Raw genomic sequence first — 17,292 nt, forward strand, 5'->3', positions numbered from 1 at the left:
GCTTCAGAGGCAGGTTAGGAGAGACTTAAGGCATGAGAGGTTCCAGGTAACTTCAGTGTTTGGAAAGGGCTGTCATGGGGATGTCTTGAGGACTCCTGCACCACACTGTGCATATAGTCCCTCTCCCTTTGGAAAAGAGGGACAGACATTATTGGGTACCCACTGCATAGGTCCCCGTGCCCAGCACTGAAATGCACTGCAATTTCCTTTAAGTCTCGTTGGGGAGATTTTGCTATGTGACTTTGGCTTTATAAGATGTTAAAGGTCCCTGCATTTATGGCCATAACCAAGGCAAAGTGGCTACTAATGCTTCTTTCCCCAAATGCTGATTCCTACTGACTTGAGATGATGGTGTCCTTCAAGGTGACTGGGGGAATTTGGAGCCTCTGAAAAAGAACGCCGTGCTGGGCCCCCCAAACTTTCCACGGACACACCCTGCTGGAAGCTTTCTCTCCAGCAGCTCAGTGTTGGGGGAGGCGGGGCGGGCACGGGGAGCTGAGTGGTGGAAATACCATGGGCCATGATCCCTGTTCTTTGTTGCTTTGGTGCCAGGGGAGGCTGAGAATGTGACCCTCTTTTACTGTCCCAGAGTGGAACGTTCCATTCTTTGGATTTAATAACCCAGGAAATGACACATCCTAAATTGAAAGAGCTCCTATGCCTTGGGAGAAATATGTGCCTGGGAAGTATTTTTAGTGTGGCCTTGGCCGTTATTCCTTCATTAATGTCTTCTTTCTTCTCTCATGCTCCCCGCCCGCTCCCTCCCCTCAGTCTGAAATAATTAAATTCAAAAATGTCTGGACGCTGTGCAAGCCTTTCCTCCAGCCCCTGTCCCCTCCTTTCGTAGACTTTCTGGCTGCAGCAGCCTCTGAGTCTTTATCAAGAGTCTCCTTCCAGATTTTCTCAGCAGAAGGGCCCAGGTTCTGCTCCATCCCACACTCCAAGGATGAATCCAGAAACAGTGTGCATACCAGCAGCACCCCCAGCAGAGGAACTGCCCAAACAGGCTGTGCTGCCTGTGTGTGGGTCGGCATACCGGTCCGTTCCTAGAGAGGCCGTTTGTGCACTCTCAGCAAAGGAAGATTCTCCTGCAAACCCAGCAGCCACCGGTCACCTTGCTGCTCTGTCAGCAGAAGGCCCGGGCGCTCCCTCACCCCCGCTGTTTAGTCTGAAATCCGTTGAGATCCCAGAATTGGCTCACTTCATACTTTGCATGAAGTCATTACTGATTCCCTAGGGCTCACTCTGAGTTTCTTGGCCCTGTCCTTAAAAGCACCCTGGGGTGTGTGTGTGTGGCTCTTTGTCTCGTAGGACATCCCAGGGCCATGTCCCCATCAGACAAGAACACAGAGAGCATTGTCATTTCCTAATTTAGCTGGGAAGGCAGGCAAGAGGGTGTTATCAGCGCTCACACGGCTGAGTGGGAGGGCTTTTGGGTCATTTCAGCTTAACAGTCATTTATTTAGTGCCTGCTGTGTACCAGTGAGTAGAAGAAATGTTACTCTGTTTAGCATTAAGCTTTCACCTGCCCTCTGACCTCTTGCAGTTGAGTTTAGGGGCTCTGGTCATTTTCTGGTGTTTTGGGGTTTGGATTATATTACATATGTGATGCTACTTGAGACCTTCTTAAAGGTATAGGCTTTGTAGATAGAGGGGCCTCAGCTTGAATTCTAACTCTGCCTCTTACTAGCTGTGTGATCTTGGGCAAACCAGAAAACTCTGAAACTCAGTCTTGTTATCATGAGGTGCAGATAATATTGACTACCTTACCAACCAGGTTACTGAGAGAAAGGAATGATGTGTGTAAAAAGCACCGAGCGTGGTGCCCGGCGCCTGGTAGGTGCTCAGCAAATGCCAGTTAGTACTGATTTCACTGAATACTAGGGGTTTCCCCCCGGGAGGCCGGAAACATGTAGACAGATGTCATGGAAAAGACTTTGCTGTGACTTGTGGTAACCTCCTCCTTTTCCCAGCATTGTAGCTTAAGTTCAGCCACCAGTGCAATTAGTCACCTTCCTGATGTGGTGGCCTCTTCATGGAATCATTGCTTGGGCTCCATAACCAACACAATAGTCTCAAGATACTGGTTCATCTAAGTTGTGTTCTCAGGCAATCCCCCCATCTACTCATGAGGCAGATTTCTAAGCAGGTGCAGTGGAAATAAAGAGATGCATTATTCTGTTCGAATGATATGAGGGATTGTATTAAGCCCAATTCTTTCGGAGCTGGGTCAAAAGAAAACCTCCATCATGAAAGTGGCTTGCTCCTCCGGCTAAACTTGCCCACAGCCCACAGAGAACTGGCCTGGAGCCTGGCTGTTCCTCCCTCTTCTCCAGGTGCCCACGATTACGCCTCTCATTTCTTATTACAGGCCCAACATCTGGGCCTTTGAACACTGAAACGCAAGGAGCATTCTGGCCAGGCTCCCCTTCTTACAGTGATTACATAGGGTTACCCAGAACTGCATTTGTGTGTGTGTGTGTGTGTGTGTGTGTGTGTGTGTGTGTGTGTGTGTGTGTGTGAACATTGGGGTGACTAGGTTGGGGCATCTCACACATGAAAGGTTTTTCTGAGTCGGCCTGCCTCCTTTACCCGCTCCTACATAAAAATCAGGTGCTAAAATCTTTTCTATGTCATTTCCAGTTAGCTCTTAACTTCCAGAATTTGGGGAAAAGACTTCTTAAAATTAAACTTTTTATTTTGAGGTAATTGTAGATTCGCATGCCGTTATAGGAAATAATAGAGAGGTCCCATATACCCCTGACCCAGTTTCCCTCCATCATAACTTTTTTTTTTTTGCTCAGCATAATTCATTGGAGATTTATTTGATTTATTGGGTTCTTATGTATCAAAAGTTCTTTTTTTCTGTTCTAATGATTTATTTTTATCGTGGTAAAAAACATAATATAAAATATACCATCTTAACCATTTTTAAGTGTACAGTTCAGTAGTCGTGGTAACAATACACAGATTGTTGTGCAACAGGTCTCAAGGATGTTTTCATCTTGCACAACTAACACTCCACACCCATTGGACAGCTCCCCCTTTCCCCTCTCTCATTCCCTGGCACCCACATTCTACTTTCTAAGAGTGACTGCTTTAGGTACTTCCTCATACGAGTGGAATGTAGAGAATTTGTCTTTTAGTGACTGGTTTATTTCACGTAGCCTAATGTCCTCAAAGTTCATTCATTTTGCAGCGTGCAACAGGATTTGTTTTTACTTTTTTAAGGCTGAATAATATTTCATTGTCTATATATACCACATTTTCTTTATCCATTCATCTGTCAGTGTACATTTAGCAAGAGGTTGCTTCCACCTCTTGGCTATTGTGATTAATACTTCAATGAACATGAGTGTGCCAATATCTCTTTGAGATACTGATTTTAATTCTTTTTGGATATATACCCAGAAGTGGGATTGCTGCGTCATATGATAATTCTATTTTTAATTTATCAAGAAACTTCTATAGTGTTTTGCATAGCACTGCAACATTTTACATTCCTACCAACAGTGCACAGGGTTCCAGTTCCTCCATCCTCACCAACGTTTGTTGTCTTCTGGGCTTTTGTTGTTGCTGTTGTCGGTGCTGTTGACAGCTCTCTTAATAAGTGTAAGGTGTGATATTTCCATGTGGTTCCCTGATAGTGATGTCGAACATCTTTTCATATGGTTCTTGTCCATTTTTGTATCTTTTTTGGAGGAATGTCTATTTAAGTCCTTTGCCCATTTTTTAAATCATGTTATTTGCTTTGTGTTGTGGAGGTGTAAGAATTATTTATAAACTCTGGATATTAACACCTTATCAAATATTTGGTTGGGGATATTTTCTCCCATTCCATTAATTACCTTTTCCCTCTGCTGATTGTTTCCTTTGCTGTGTAGACTTTTAATTCGATGTAGTCCCACTTGTCTACTTTTGATTTTATTGTCTGTGCTTCTGGTGTCATATTCAAGAAATCATTGCTAAGACTAATGCCATGAAGCTTTTCGCCTATGTTTTCGTCTAGTAGTTTTATGTTTTCAGATCTAACATTAAGTCTTCCATCCATTTTTAGTTGATGTTTATATATAGTGAGCTAAAGGTCTAATTTTATTCTTCGCATGCAGATATCCAATTGTCTCAACACCATTTATTGAAGAGACTGTCCTTTCTGCATTGTGTATTCTTGGCACCATTATTGAAGATCACTTGACTGTATGTGCTAGAGTTTATTTCTGGGTTGTATATTCTATTCCATTGGTCTCTTTGTCTGTTTTATACAAGTACCATACTGTTTGGATTACTGTACCTTTGTAATATGTTTTGACATCAGAAAATGTGACACCTCCCATTTTGTTTTTCTTTCTCAAGATTGTTTTGGCCGTTGCAGTCCTTTGAGATTCCATGTGAATTTTAGGATTTTTTTTCTATTTCTGCAAAAAATGCCAGCGGGATTTTGATAGAGATTGCAATGAAGATTGCATTGAACTTGTAGATTGCTTTGGGGAGGATGGACATTTTAACAATATTAATTCTTCTTCTAATCCATGAACATGGATGTCTTTTCATTTATTTGTGTCTTTGCTGTGCAGATTCAGGTCCCAGAGCCATAGGTGTGCTGTTCCTTGTCCTTGACCTTCTGACCATCTTACCTTCACCCTAGCTGCTCCTTTGGCTGGAGCAGGACTGTGTTTCATAAGGTCTGCAGGCTCAGCCTCCAAAATCCACCTCTGAGAGACAAGCTCATCTAAAGACCGCTGGCATCCTTAAATGCCTGGCTGTGTCAGCCACATCATCAGGCAGGGCATGACCTGTCTGTAATGTCCCTGGGGAGACAGGCCTACGGTGGGTACCAAAAAGCATGTAAGAAAATATTAAACATTTAAGTAAGTAGTGTACATTCAGCACCAAGCATGACTTGGGAAGAAACAAGAACCAGAAAACACAAAGACTGTTATTCCAAAGGAGTTGAATTTGATTAAACTCTTGTATTCTGCTATTAAAATCGTAACGAATGGGTTTAGAAGAATGGTTACTTTTAGCATCGCACCCTCACAATTTTCCTCCCGGTGACTCAGTCATGCATATTACATTTTTTGAAGGCTTATCACTGTGGAATTCTTTCATTCATTATTGTTACTGTATATAAAAATGACAATGCTTTTTTTCTTTTTTTGCTCTATTTCTAATGCGTATTTTTGACCTAGAATTTTTTTTTTTTAAAGATATCGTGCTGTTATTTATTAATATCTTAGTCTAATGTCTAAGACTTAGATTTTGTGTCTTAGGATATTTTTGAATTAGGTGTATCAATGCTTCAAATAAGGTAACGAAAATTGAAAGTGCTTTATAATTTGTCAAGCAGTAGCAAGATATTACCATTATTTGAGAATAAATAGTAAATTTTTTTTTAATCACGGAAATACTTTTACAAGACTTTGCTGGAAGAATACGTGATGACTTTGTATATGTGATGACTTCGTGGTTTGGGTTCTGTCATTTTTAGCGTTCCCTTGGTGGCGTAACAACATACACCAAAGCAAGGAAAAATTCTCAAGAACATTCCATGATCTGATCTTGATTTTAAAATAGTTCTAAGTATAATAGGAAAAAGAGTCATCAGAAATACTTTAATACATTTATTATAAAGCCAGCTCAGAATTCAAGACCCAAAGAAAGAGGCAGGCATGTAACTTCAGAGGACAGGGCTGGGTAGGTGGGCCAGAGGAAGACAAGGTCCTTGGTTAAAACCACTCCTCAAGGTGGCCTCTTTCCTGCGGGGTGGGGATGGGAGACTCACACAGTTCCCAGGTGGGAGTAGGGAGAGAGACAAGGGCAGGGACCAGCAGTGTCTGTGGATGGGGCAGGGGTGGCTGGCTTCCCTTTCCTCCACTGCAGCCAACACAAGTGACTGGCTGATGAGTCCTTTTTGGTTAAATTTTGACCTTCCCTGGCAGCACCGAAGTATTTGTCACTCTTTGAGGGCTTTGTCCTCTATTGTGAGAACCTGATTGTAGTCAAAGGGAAAACCTGGAGTTCCACTGATGCAAATGACTCTGCTTCCAGCTGTGGACTTGAGTCTATCAAGTGCCCCTGGAGGCTGGCCGGGAAAGAGAAAGAGAAGAAAGAGAGAGGTAACTTGGAGAAAAATACCCAGGGAAAACACATACCATCGTTTCCTTTATACAATGGAATGTGAACTCCTTATACAGTGGGTGTGTGAGAAGCGAGTGAGTAAAGGTAATTGGCATAATTCATTTGCACTTGTAAAAGTGGCTTCTGCCCTAAAGACAAAGTGGTTAGACTCGCTGAGGAAACTATTGGTAGCCACTGCCTGCATCCTCACACCTGAGAGGCAGCCTGGCGGATGGGATGGGATGTAGCTTTTTTAAAATTCACAACTTGTTTACATACAGACTTATCCACCTGCACTGATAAATTGCATCATCACCTTCTGGTATTTTCTCTTTGGCTCCCTGGGCACACTGTCCCTCTTTCCTAGGGGGTGGTAGCTTCTGAAAAAGCAGTGGAAGCTGACAGGCAGGCAGTGAGCGGGGCCCTGGAGGCTGCCCATCTCCCTGGCACAGCCCTAGGAGATCCCCGGTACTAGAAGGTCCCTTGTGACCCCACTGGAGCATGGAGAGGCAGTGACGAGAAGGAGAGAGGGACTTGGCCCACTTGGCAATTTTCATTCACTTCCCTAATGCCTGTTGAGGCCTGACACTGTGCCAGGCCCAGGAAGACAATAGTGAACAAGACAGACCAAAGCCCTGCCCTCATGGGGGTTACTTTCTAGGGGTTACTTTCTAGGTTACTTTCTAGACAATAAAGAGACAGACAACTGCACGTATAATCCATGGAGAGAGAAGAGAACACTTGGAGGGAGCTGCAGAGAGTAAGGGGATAGAGTTATGGGGATGGGCGGGCTGTTCTCAGTGGAGGGTCAGGGAGCCTTCTCTGAGGGATGACATCTGAGCAGAACCTGAATGAAGTGCGGGAGCCCTGGGCTCTGGGAGGAGAGCGTTCTGGGCAGAGGGAGCAGTAAGTGACAGGCTCTGAGGCTGGTGGGTTCCAGAAGCAGCCCTGAAGTCTCATCTGACAAGAGCGGAGTGACCAAGGGGATGCAGGTGATGTATTTGGGGAGGAAAGCAGAGCCACATCTGTTAGGGCCTTTCTCCTTTTTGTAGTGAATATTTACTCCAAAGAGATGATTTTGATTAAACTGGTATTTTGTTATTAAAACTGTAAATATTTGGTTCTAAGTCAGATGAGAACATTTTGAGCCACATCACAACAGTCTAATTCTTATGTTAAATACCACTCTGGCCTCTGGTCGAAAATAAGACTGTCCTGAGGCTGAAAATGGCAGCAGAGGGACAAGTTACGAAGCTGGTCAGTTGTGCCGGTACGTGATGGCATGGCTTGGACTGGTGGTGGAAGAAGGTGTGGGATTCAGGATAGACTTCAGGTTAAGCTGACTGGGAGGAGGCTACCTCCCCCTCTCCTCCTCCCTGAGACAAAGCAGCAAAGGTTCCTCCTTTAAAAATGGGCCCTGTGGGAGAGAGCCCCCAGCTCTGCCTGTCCCATCCTATCTGGGGAATCCAGAAAGACCAGGTGGGTGTGGGAGGCAGAGCCTCAGTTGAGGCCTCTGCCCCCTCCCTTGCAGTAGAACAGTACTTCACAGTTTATAAAACATTTGCCGATTTCATCCTCACCACCAATCCTGTGAAGGAGGCAGGGCAGATACTGTTACCTGTGTGCTGTAGGTGAGGAGACCAGACCTTGCCATGAGAGATACAAGAGTTTATAGAAACAGAAAACACTTTGATATCCTCAGGAATAAAGAATACTGACTTCTGCTTTGTGAAAAGCACACACATGGCCTGTACTGAGGGCCTCCAGCCAAGGTTTTAGTGGTCAAGTTGTGGTTGACATTTTCTCTTTTCTAAATTTTCTTTTCACATGTTGTTTATGTAATTTAAAAAGAAGCAAAGCATTTCCCATTCCATGGATTTAGGCCAAAAAGTAATTGAATTATTAAAACTATTTGGAAACATAGCTTCTGACTGCATTACAGCAGCAGCCAGCTCTGACTGTGGCACACGTAAGGGAATGCTTCATCTGTTGGTAACATTTCTACCCACTGTGATTCAGAGGTGTCTTCTTTTGGGAGGGGTGGTGTCTGTGGATTTCTTTTTTTTTTTTATCCTTCCGACATATCCTAATGAATTTCTAAACATTTTTTACAGCTTAGAGCATTCTCAGCCTCCAAGCGGACTCGTCATCGACAAGGAATCTGAAGTTTACAAGATGCTTCAGGAGAAACAGGAGTTAAATGAGCCCCCAAAACAGTCTACTTCATTCCTGGTTTTGCAGGAAATCCTGGAGTCTGAGGAGAAAGGTAATAAGCTCTCTGTGTGGTCAGAGGTCTCTTGTTTAAGGCCTGGGGTGAGGGTCAGTGGGTGCTGAAACACAGTAGAAGGAGCACTGGGATTTGGATTTGATGCCTTTTAAAATGCTGGGAGAGAAAGAGAGAGAGGGAGAGAGACAGAGACAGAGACAGAAAGAGAGAATATGAATGTGATCCCAACCACACCTGGCTAGCTAGTTCCTTCCTATCATGTGAATATTAGGAAGCTCAAGTCATGGTGAACTTGACTTTTGTGGGATTCTGTTGGTCTGTCATTTGGCCTTTTATTTGGTTGCTGCCCACATAGCACGCTTCTATGTAGTTGACATGTGTGAGTAGGTGAAGACGATGACAAAGCGAATGAAAATGAATCAGCACGGTGAAAACAGACCCTGGGCTTTCACTTTGGGGCCATGTATTTTTTTCTTGCTCTAGAGTGAATGGCCCCCTGGGAGCCGAGAGTCCCGTTTGGCCACGCCCTCTTCCTGTGACCTTAGGCAAGTCTCCAAGCCTTTCCAGGCCTGTTTTCTCATCTGTCAGTTGAGGATAAAAATCCTTTCCCTTCAGGTGGGTGTGAGGATCAAAATGTTATAAACTGCACAGAACACCCATCACCACAGCGAGCACACAGTAGGTGCTTCATAACTATTATGTGGTTTGAAACCTTGGCAAAAGGCTCCAGGCCAGCCTTCACTTGTCCACGATGTGAGCTCATGCCCAAGACACCCAGGGCCACCCCATGTGGCTCCTCAGGTTTCAGGAGAATGTCTTCACATTGTAGACATTGTATACTATGTATTTATTATAGTGATTTTCAAGCGGATAACGGTAAAACTACCTTAACAGAACAACGACAGCATATTATGAGAAATTTTGACAGTTGAGTGTGTTGATGAAGGGATTCTTTTCCACAGTCTCACAGAAGGGACCCGTAAGCAGCAGCCCTCAAGATGCCTACCTCCCAGGTGGTTATTCATAAATGTCTTTTGATTCTGATGAGCAGCCTCGCTTGGAATGACTTTTCAGAAGAGTTGGGTTTTGCCCCCCTTTCTGGTCTCTGTGATGCCCAGCCCTCCACATTCTGCCTTTGTCTCTTTCTCTGAGGCTTGGGTATCTCACAGGAGTCCTGCTTTCTAGTGCTCTCTCCATCTCTCTCCAGTGTGCCCGCCTGTCAAGAGAGAGTTGTTACTCCTGGGAAGGACGCCCGGAGCTTCTGCTTCAGCCAGGCTCCAGAGGGGTTGACATGTTTGCTCAGTGCAGCCAGTGAGGGTCAAGTCGAGTGCCCCCTAGAAGAATGAGCCCCCTCCTCAGAGTCCCTAACTGCAGAGTCTGCCTCCTTGGAGTCCTTCCTCAGCTGGAAGTTCCCTACCGAACACACCCAACACCCAGGCTCCCTCCCCGTTTGGGTGGGTTCTTTAGAGAAATTGGCAATTTACAAGCACAGGAAATCAGAAAATAAATTTTTCTTTTATGCTAAAAGGATATTGTTCTACCAGTAAGTTACCTTTTTCTTGGAGTACCTGTGCAGTTGGGAGGTAAGGAGCCCAGCTCTGTAATAAGTTGTGGTGTTAGGTCCGCCTGATAGATAACTTGTGGGTCAGCCTTAGAGGATGACAGTTTTGTCAAAACATGTGAGAAATCACAACTTATTCCACTCTGAGTAGGTGGGTGAAAAGCCCTTCAATTAAGAGAGGAAGAGCCAGTCCATTCTAGCCCAAAGTAGGACATAAAACTGCAGAGGTCATCTAGTTGAATGCCCTCATGTCAGAGAGCAAGACCCGAAGTCCAGGATCACTGAGCTGCACTGAGGCGGCAGCTCCATGCTCATCGACATCTGGACTCCTTCCATCCTGTGCTCCATCTACCAAGTTTGTGGCTTCCATTCTCAAGGTTACCTTGTGGTCCTTGTTGGCAGTTGGTGCTCTAGCCATCATGCCCACTTCCAGGCACCAGGAAGGAAGAAGGCAAAAAGGGTTAATGGAAGGGTTAAGGGAGTCCTCTTTCCAGATGAGCCAGCTTTCTCTTTCCCAGAAGTCCCACGCTATTATTCCATTTCTGTTTTGATCGGAATTTAGTCCCATGGCCACATCTAGTTGCAAGAGCGTCTGATAATAATAGTTTCCTCCCCTGGGCTGAATATCTTCTAGCCACAAAGAAAATAAAGCTTTTTCTAAAAAAGAAGAGGGAGGTAATGGATCTTGTAGTCTCTCTCATATCTCTTAATATGTGCTTACATTAAATTTTTACTGAATGAAACAGCATAAATTCCAGTCCAGACATCCCCCACATGCAGAAGGCTCTCAGGGGAGGGGCTCGAATGCCTCTTTTTATTTGAAATGAAGTGGTCAAAGCTTGGGCAGTGTCTGGTACAGCGGAAAAGCACTTGATGAGGGGTACTATCATTCAAGCAGTCTGGTTCATAAAGCAGAGTTTCATGGTAGAAAGAGCACTGACATCCAGGATCTGGCTGTGACCTCCCATGAGACCTTGAGCCCTAGTTTTTGCACATGTCCAGGGGGACTAATAATGGCTGCTTCACAGATGGTTTAAAGCATTAAGGGAAAGAAAGGGCACATGTGTAAAGTGCCAGGTGCACAGTCAGTGAGGCCCCCGAGGGTGGTTTAGCTGCAGCGGGGTTTGGTGGTAAATCCCCAAAGATGCAAAGTAGGTCTTCTCAGTTTGGGTGAAATTCAGCTTCTGGTCTAGGAGAAAGGGTGTTGGATTCCTCAAGCTTCCTCTTGTTCTGGATCAAATTCCAAAATTTTCGGGGAGAGGGAGGCTTCTTTGTTTGTTATTTAATTCTGATGAAATAACACCTAACATAACATGTACTGACTTAACCATTTTTAAGTACATAGTTCAGTGGCATTGAGTCCATTTGTATTGTGCTACCATCACCACCATCGCCACCATTCACCACAGAACTCTTCATCTTGCAGAACTGAAACTCTGTACCCATTAAACATGAACTCCTCATTGCCTGCTCCCCCCGCCCCTGGAACCATCATGCTCCTTTCTGTTTCCATGAGTTTGACTTATGAGTGGAATCCTACAGTATCTGTCATTCTGTGACTGGCTTATTTCACTCAGCATGATGTTGTCAAGGTTCATTCATATTATAGCATGTGTCAGCATTTCCTTCCTTTTTAAGGCTGAATAATATTCTGTAATATGTACATACCACATCTCGTTTATTTATTCATCTTTCCATTGAAGGAGATTTTTAACAAGAGGAAACTTGGAGGGAGATATGGGCTGAGAAAACACACAGAGAAGTTACAGAGGATCTGAGATAAGAAAGCTGGACTTGCTCAGGAAGTACCGAGGCTCATTTTGCCGGGAATTCCAGGAGAATCCTCGGCTGGTCTGGAGTCAGATCATGAGGTACTAGGTACCAGGTACTAGGTTAAAGAACATGAGTTTGATTTCTAGGCAATGTGGAGCTATGGAAGGTTGTTGAGTAGTGAAGTAGAGAGAAAGCTGTGCTTTACTCAACTCATTTTCACTTTATTTCCAGAAAGCTTTGAGATGGATACAAGGTTCAGTGGAAGAAGAGAAATTTGGAGATGTTTGTAGCTGCCCAGAGTCAGAAGGGAGCTGATATTTTTACTGTAAGCTAGTTGAGAGGGAAGGAAGAAGTCAAACTTGGGTTTGCAAGGTTGGCTGAAAAAGGGAAGGAAGAAAATCTAGCCAGCAGGTGGCGCTGCAGGAATGAACAGGCCACAGCCAGCCGGCTTCGTCCAGTACACAGCCTCCTCTTCTCCTGCTGTGCCCAGTTTTAGCGAGTTCACTTCCTTTCATTCAAAAAAGAGATGTGGATTCTTCTCCTACTAAGTGAGGCTTACATGTCCCTCCTTCCTTCTCTTCTTTTACCCTCTTGCACCCCCCACCCTTTCCTGGTAATTTTTCTGCTGATTGAGTGAGTTATGTGAAGAAAACAGCCCATCACATTAGAGACCTTGACCTCACTGAGTTGGTTCCTTCCACACAGTCAGATTTCTTTCTGACTTGTCCCAATATGCAGAGATGTTGCCATTTCCTGCTTTTCACAAAGGATAGGCAGCCAAAGCGGCTGCAGCGCCAACCAGCCAGAAGATGAAGGAGCCTATTTGGGATGCTTGGAAGCATGAAGCTGCCTACCTAGGCCCTTCTGAGATTCCTGTAAGGGGCCAGGATCAGGGCGAGCTGAGGAAGGCATCCACTTTGGGTATAAAATTTAAGGGGATACCGAAAACTCAATAATCAAAGACATGAATGATACTTTAATGCAATATTTTTCAAAAAAAAAATCAAGATTAAGGCAAAACCAAAACAAAACAAAACAAAAAACCTAAAATGAACTAAGTTGCAACTGTGACCAAAGAAAGGAGGAAGGTTTGGGGAGGCAAACCTTGGGCTCAGGGATAAGCAGAGCACCAAGGTCTTTTCTACTGATGCACCTGCCGACGGAATAGCACCAAGCCTCTCCAAGCCTGTCTGTAGTGCTCACAGCTGAAAATGGTGGAAACTGCAGAGCCACCTAATCTCTGCCCCTCCTCACGTGTTGCCAGTTGGGCATCTGTGTTTATCAGCTCCCCCATGCAGCATGTCCCCAGCCCTGCTGGGGGAAACCGGAGAGACTGTGTCATAAACACCCATGTCGGGCCCGGCCGCTTTGAATTATTCCCTCATATTCTCCATAAAGTAGCCAAGTACTCTAAGCTAGCTCTCTCGTACTAGTCAGCAATGTGTTGTGTTGTAGCGACAAATACATTTCTTGCTCCTGTTTTGCAGGGCTCCTGGTCAGCGGTGGCTTGGCTGGGTTTGGCAGGCCTGGGCCTGGCTCCATGAGTTTTCTCATTCAGAGCCCAGCAGAGGGAGGCATCACTCTCCAGGGCTTATTCTTGTGGCAAAGGGCAGAAGCTCGATGGAGACCAAATTACACGAGTGCACTTTGTGCCTTTGCTTGAACAAGGGTCACATCTGCTCACATTCCTTTGTCCAAAGCAAGTCATGTGGCCAAACCCAAAGTCTGTGTAATAGGGAAGTACACTCCACCAAGAGCAGAGTTTCTCAGCCTAAGTTCTGTTGACATTTTAGGCCAAGTAAGTCGTTGTGGTAGGGCTGTCCTGTTCATTTTAGGACATTTAGCAGCATTCCTGGCCTCTACCTACTAGACACCAGTGGCACTCCCCTCCAGGTGTGACAAACAAAATAGTTCTCTCAGTAAGGAAATCATCCCCAGCAGAGAATCACTAATGTACTGGAAAGCATGGCAAGGGTAGGGAGGGTATGGAGAATTGTGGACAAAATAATCTGCCATGTCCAGCAGATTTATAAATGCCCCTTATTTGAACATCTCAATTTTTAGTTTAGAAGCACCAGTCAACATATGGGGACTTGATTTCTAAAAGGAAAGGAGAGCCAAGATCCTCAATTGTCAGCCTCAGGATTGACCATCATGGCTGCAGTCACGGATGACACTGCCCTCACCCCCTCACGTTACACAAAAAGCTGAGGGGTTTTTGTTTGTTTGTTTGTTTGTTTGTTTTCTTATTCAGTGTTTCTCAAAGTGTGGTTTCCAGACCAGCAGATCAGCAGCACTTAAGAATGTGTTAGAAATGCACATTCTTGGGCCCTACCCCAGGCCTGCTGCATCAGGAACTCTGGCATGAGCTTAGCAATCTGTGTTTTAATAAGCCCACCTGCTGATTCTGATGCATAGTAAAGTTTGAGAATAGTTGCTATCGTCTAAAGAAGTGGGTTTTAACCAGGGGTCTAGGACAGGATCTCCTGGGGCCCCTGCACTTGGAGGTGCTCATTTAGCAGGCCTGGGCGAGAGCCTCTTCTGTAAATTTTATGAATCTCTCCTGTTGCCTGGGATGCTCCTAGGTGCCTGTTCAGAAACATTGTGGAGACTTCCCTAGCTTCTTGGGCCAAAGCATGTTGGACTAAGGTAGGGACCATCATGCATTTGTCATGGCATTTCATCTTTCATTTCTGTGTGTTTATTGAGTCTCTTTTGTTCGCTAAACCCTATGCTAGGCTCTGTAGAGTACTGAAAAGTATACGTTACAGGGTTCTTGTGTTCAGTCATTTGCAGTCCAGACAGAGACTTGTGTAAATAGCTGATGAATGTAACAATACTGCTAGGCCACAATTATATAGTAATAATAGTAAAATTAGTAGCTTACCATTTTAATACCTGCTATGACACAGGGCTCTGAAGATTTGATGAACTGGGCCGTAGTCAGTTTAGTACCCAGCACTTAGGAACCTATTTTGTACACATGAAACTACCGGAAGGATGCTGATTTTACTCTGGCTTCTTGTAGCCTGTTCTACTGTAGTGATTTTGTTCTTGTGAATTAAGTTTCTTCTGGCATCTCAATACACTGTCTTTGGATGATCAGACCATGTTGTTTTCATTCACTCATTCATTCATTCATTCATTCATTCATTCCATCTGAGTATGGCAATTTTAAGTTCCCATGAGTGTTTACATGTATTTAATCAGAATGTAACGTGTGTTTTGAGAGCCGACCAGGTACTGTGGGAGGGCTTCGTGTGTATATTTGAATCTTTTTGATGTCTTGTTTTATTGACAAAGACACTGGGGACCAGAAAGGTTAAGTAACTCACCCAGGATCACACAGCAGAGTCAGGTGTCTTTGACTCCAGTGCCTATGACCTTGCTGGAACATTTGTATAACTGCATCTGAAAGAACTAAGTGACCCTTAAGTTGCAATCTTGTACTTCCTGGCCAACCTTTGTTTTCCTCATTTTAGGGGATCCCAACAAGCCCTCAGGATTCAGAAGTGTTAAGGCTCCAGTCACCAAAGTGGCCGCATCTATTGGAAATGCCCAGAAGTTGCCCATGTGTGACAAATGTGGCACTGGCATTGTGTAAGTATCTGCCTTCCCCAGGTGCCTTGCAGGTTGGGTAAACCATGGAAACATGGAGAGTGCTGGATGTTGCACATTTTAAGTGTCATGGGAAAAACACACCACCTAGAAAGTGGAGCAGAGAGGCTGGGTAGGTCCTGTGTCTCAGAGCCGAGTGGTGAAGGTGTTCCTTGGCCATAGCACCCTTGGAATATGAACATGTAAAATCAGAAGAAGTAGGGCCACTCTGTTGAAATAGGAGAGACTTCTGGGAGGTTTCAAGACTAATGTCCTTGGACCCCAAGAATGAGAGACCAGTTGAGAGACCCCAATCTGCCCTTCAGGGGGCCTCTTGAGAGGAGCCCCGGTCCCCGCGCCACTTTGGTGTGCTCATTTCTAACGGAGCCACTTTCCTCCCTCCCTCCTGCAGCGGTGTGTTTGTGAAGCTGCGGGATCGTCACCGCCACCCTGAGTGTTACGTGTGCACCGACTGCGGCACAAACCTGAAACAGAAGGGCCATTTCTTTGTGGAAGATCAGATCTACTGTGAAAAGCATGCCCGAGAGCGGGTCACACCGCCTGAAGGCTACGACGTGGTCACTGTGTTTCCCAAGTGAACCCGCAGATCTGCACCGAACACTCTTCTGCAGCTCGCCCCTGTTGCAGCTTGTCCTCTAAATGCTCCACCCCTCTCTTCTCTGGGAAGTTCCTGCTTAGTCTGGTTTTATCCCTGCTTGATAAACATTGTGTCCCCCTGCCTTTGCTAACTGACTCACACTGCTGTGTGATGCCTGCTGTTGTGATTCATGAAAGGTCATTTCGTTTGGTGTCCCCGTGCCGGCATTACTGTGCTTCTCTTCACCTCAATTCATCTCTGTTGCAAATGGACATCAACTAAATTTGAACCAAACAGAATTCAATATAGCTGACATTGATTTTGTTTTTACTCAATAAATTTATAGACTCTCTGTCAGTGCGGTGTCCTTTATCATTGTTTTTTTTTCAATTACAGTGACATTCAATATTATTTTCTATTAGTTTCAGCTGTACAGCATAGGGGTTAGACATTTATGTAATTTACAAAGTGATCCACCTGGCACCCTACACAGTACAGTATTATTGACTATATTCCCCTACACTGTACTTTACATCTTCGTGACTATTTTGTAACTACCAATTTGTACTTCTTAATCCTTTCGCCTTTTTGACCCAGCCCCCCAACTTCCCACCCATCTGGCAACTATTAATTTGTTCTCTGTATCTCTGAATCTGTTTCCATTTTGTTTGTTTATCTTGTTACCTAGATTCCACGTGTAAGCGTAATCTTATGGTATTTGTCTTTCTCCGTACGACTTGTTTCACTTAGCATAGTACACTCTAAGTCCATCCATGTTGTTACAAATGGTAGGATTTCAGTTTTTATGACCAAGTAATATTTCATTGTATATATGTACCACATCTTTAATCGTCTCTTGATGCTTCCATATCTTGGCTATTGTAAATAATACTGCAGTGAACATAGGGGGTGCATGTATCTTTTCGAATTAGTGTTTTGGGTTTCTTCAGATAAATACCAAGAATTGGAATTGCTGGGTCATAGATAGTTCTATGTTTAATTTTTTTGAGGAACCTCCATGCTGTTTTCCATAGCGGCTGTACTGATTTGCAATTTCACAAACAGTACACGAAGGTTCCCTTTTCTCCACATCCTCGCCAACACTTTGTTTGTTGATTTATTGATGATAACCATTCTGACAGGTGTGAGGTGATATCTGTATGCTTTTAATTTGCATTTCTCTGATGACTAGTGACAAGCATCTTTTCTTATGTCTATTGACCATCCGTATGTCCTCTCATTTGTCATTTGACCATATGTCCTTTTTCCTATCTCAAGCCACATGAGATTTCTGAGGCCTCTCCTCTTGTTCTGGGCTTCCCACTTATCTGAGATTTGCAGGCCTTTTCCTCCAGGTGTGAGAAAACTGGCATCCGAATGAGCCATGTTCTTATATTTTTGGAGCTTGCTCCAAATTAT

The 17,292-nt window shown here is 44.4% G+C and overlaps 1 protein-coding gene across 1 annotated transcript in view; it reads left to right on the forward strand.

The window, feature by feature from the left end:
- PDLIM1 (PDZ and LIM domain 1) overlaps positions 1–16,230 on the forward strand; it is a 42,313-nt gene extending 26,083 nt beyond the window's left edge. Inside the window, exons 5-7 of the mRNA XM_039871686.1 lie at positions 8,232–8,383; positions 15,161–15,278; positions 15,688–16,230. Of these exons, the coding sequence (XP_039727620.1) occupies positions 8,232–8,383; positions 15,161–15,278; positions 15,688–15,874 (457 nt within the window). The 3' untranslated portion in view covers positions 15,875–16,230. The remainder of the gene's footprint in view (positions 1–8,231; positions 8,384–15,160; positions 15,279–15,687) is intronic.
- Positions 16,231–17,292: the final 1,062 nt, after the last annotated feature.

This window comes from Pteropus medius, unplaced genomic scaffold (genome assembly GCF_902729225.1).
Source record: "Pteropus medius unplaced genomic scaffold, Ma_sr-lr_union100, whole genome shotgun sequence".
NCBI lineage: Eukaryota > Metazoa > Chordata > Mammalia > Chiroptera > Pteropodidae > Pteropus > Pteropus medius.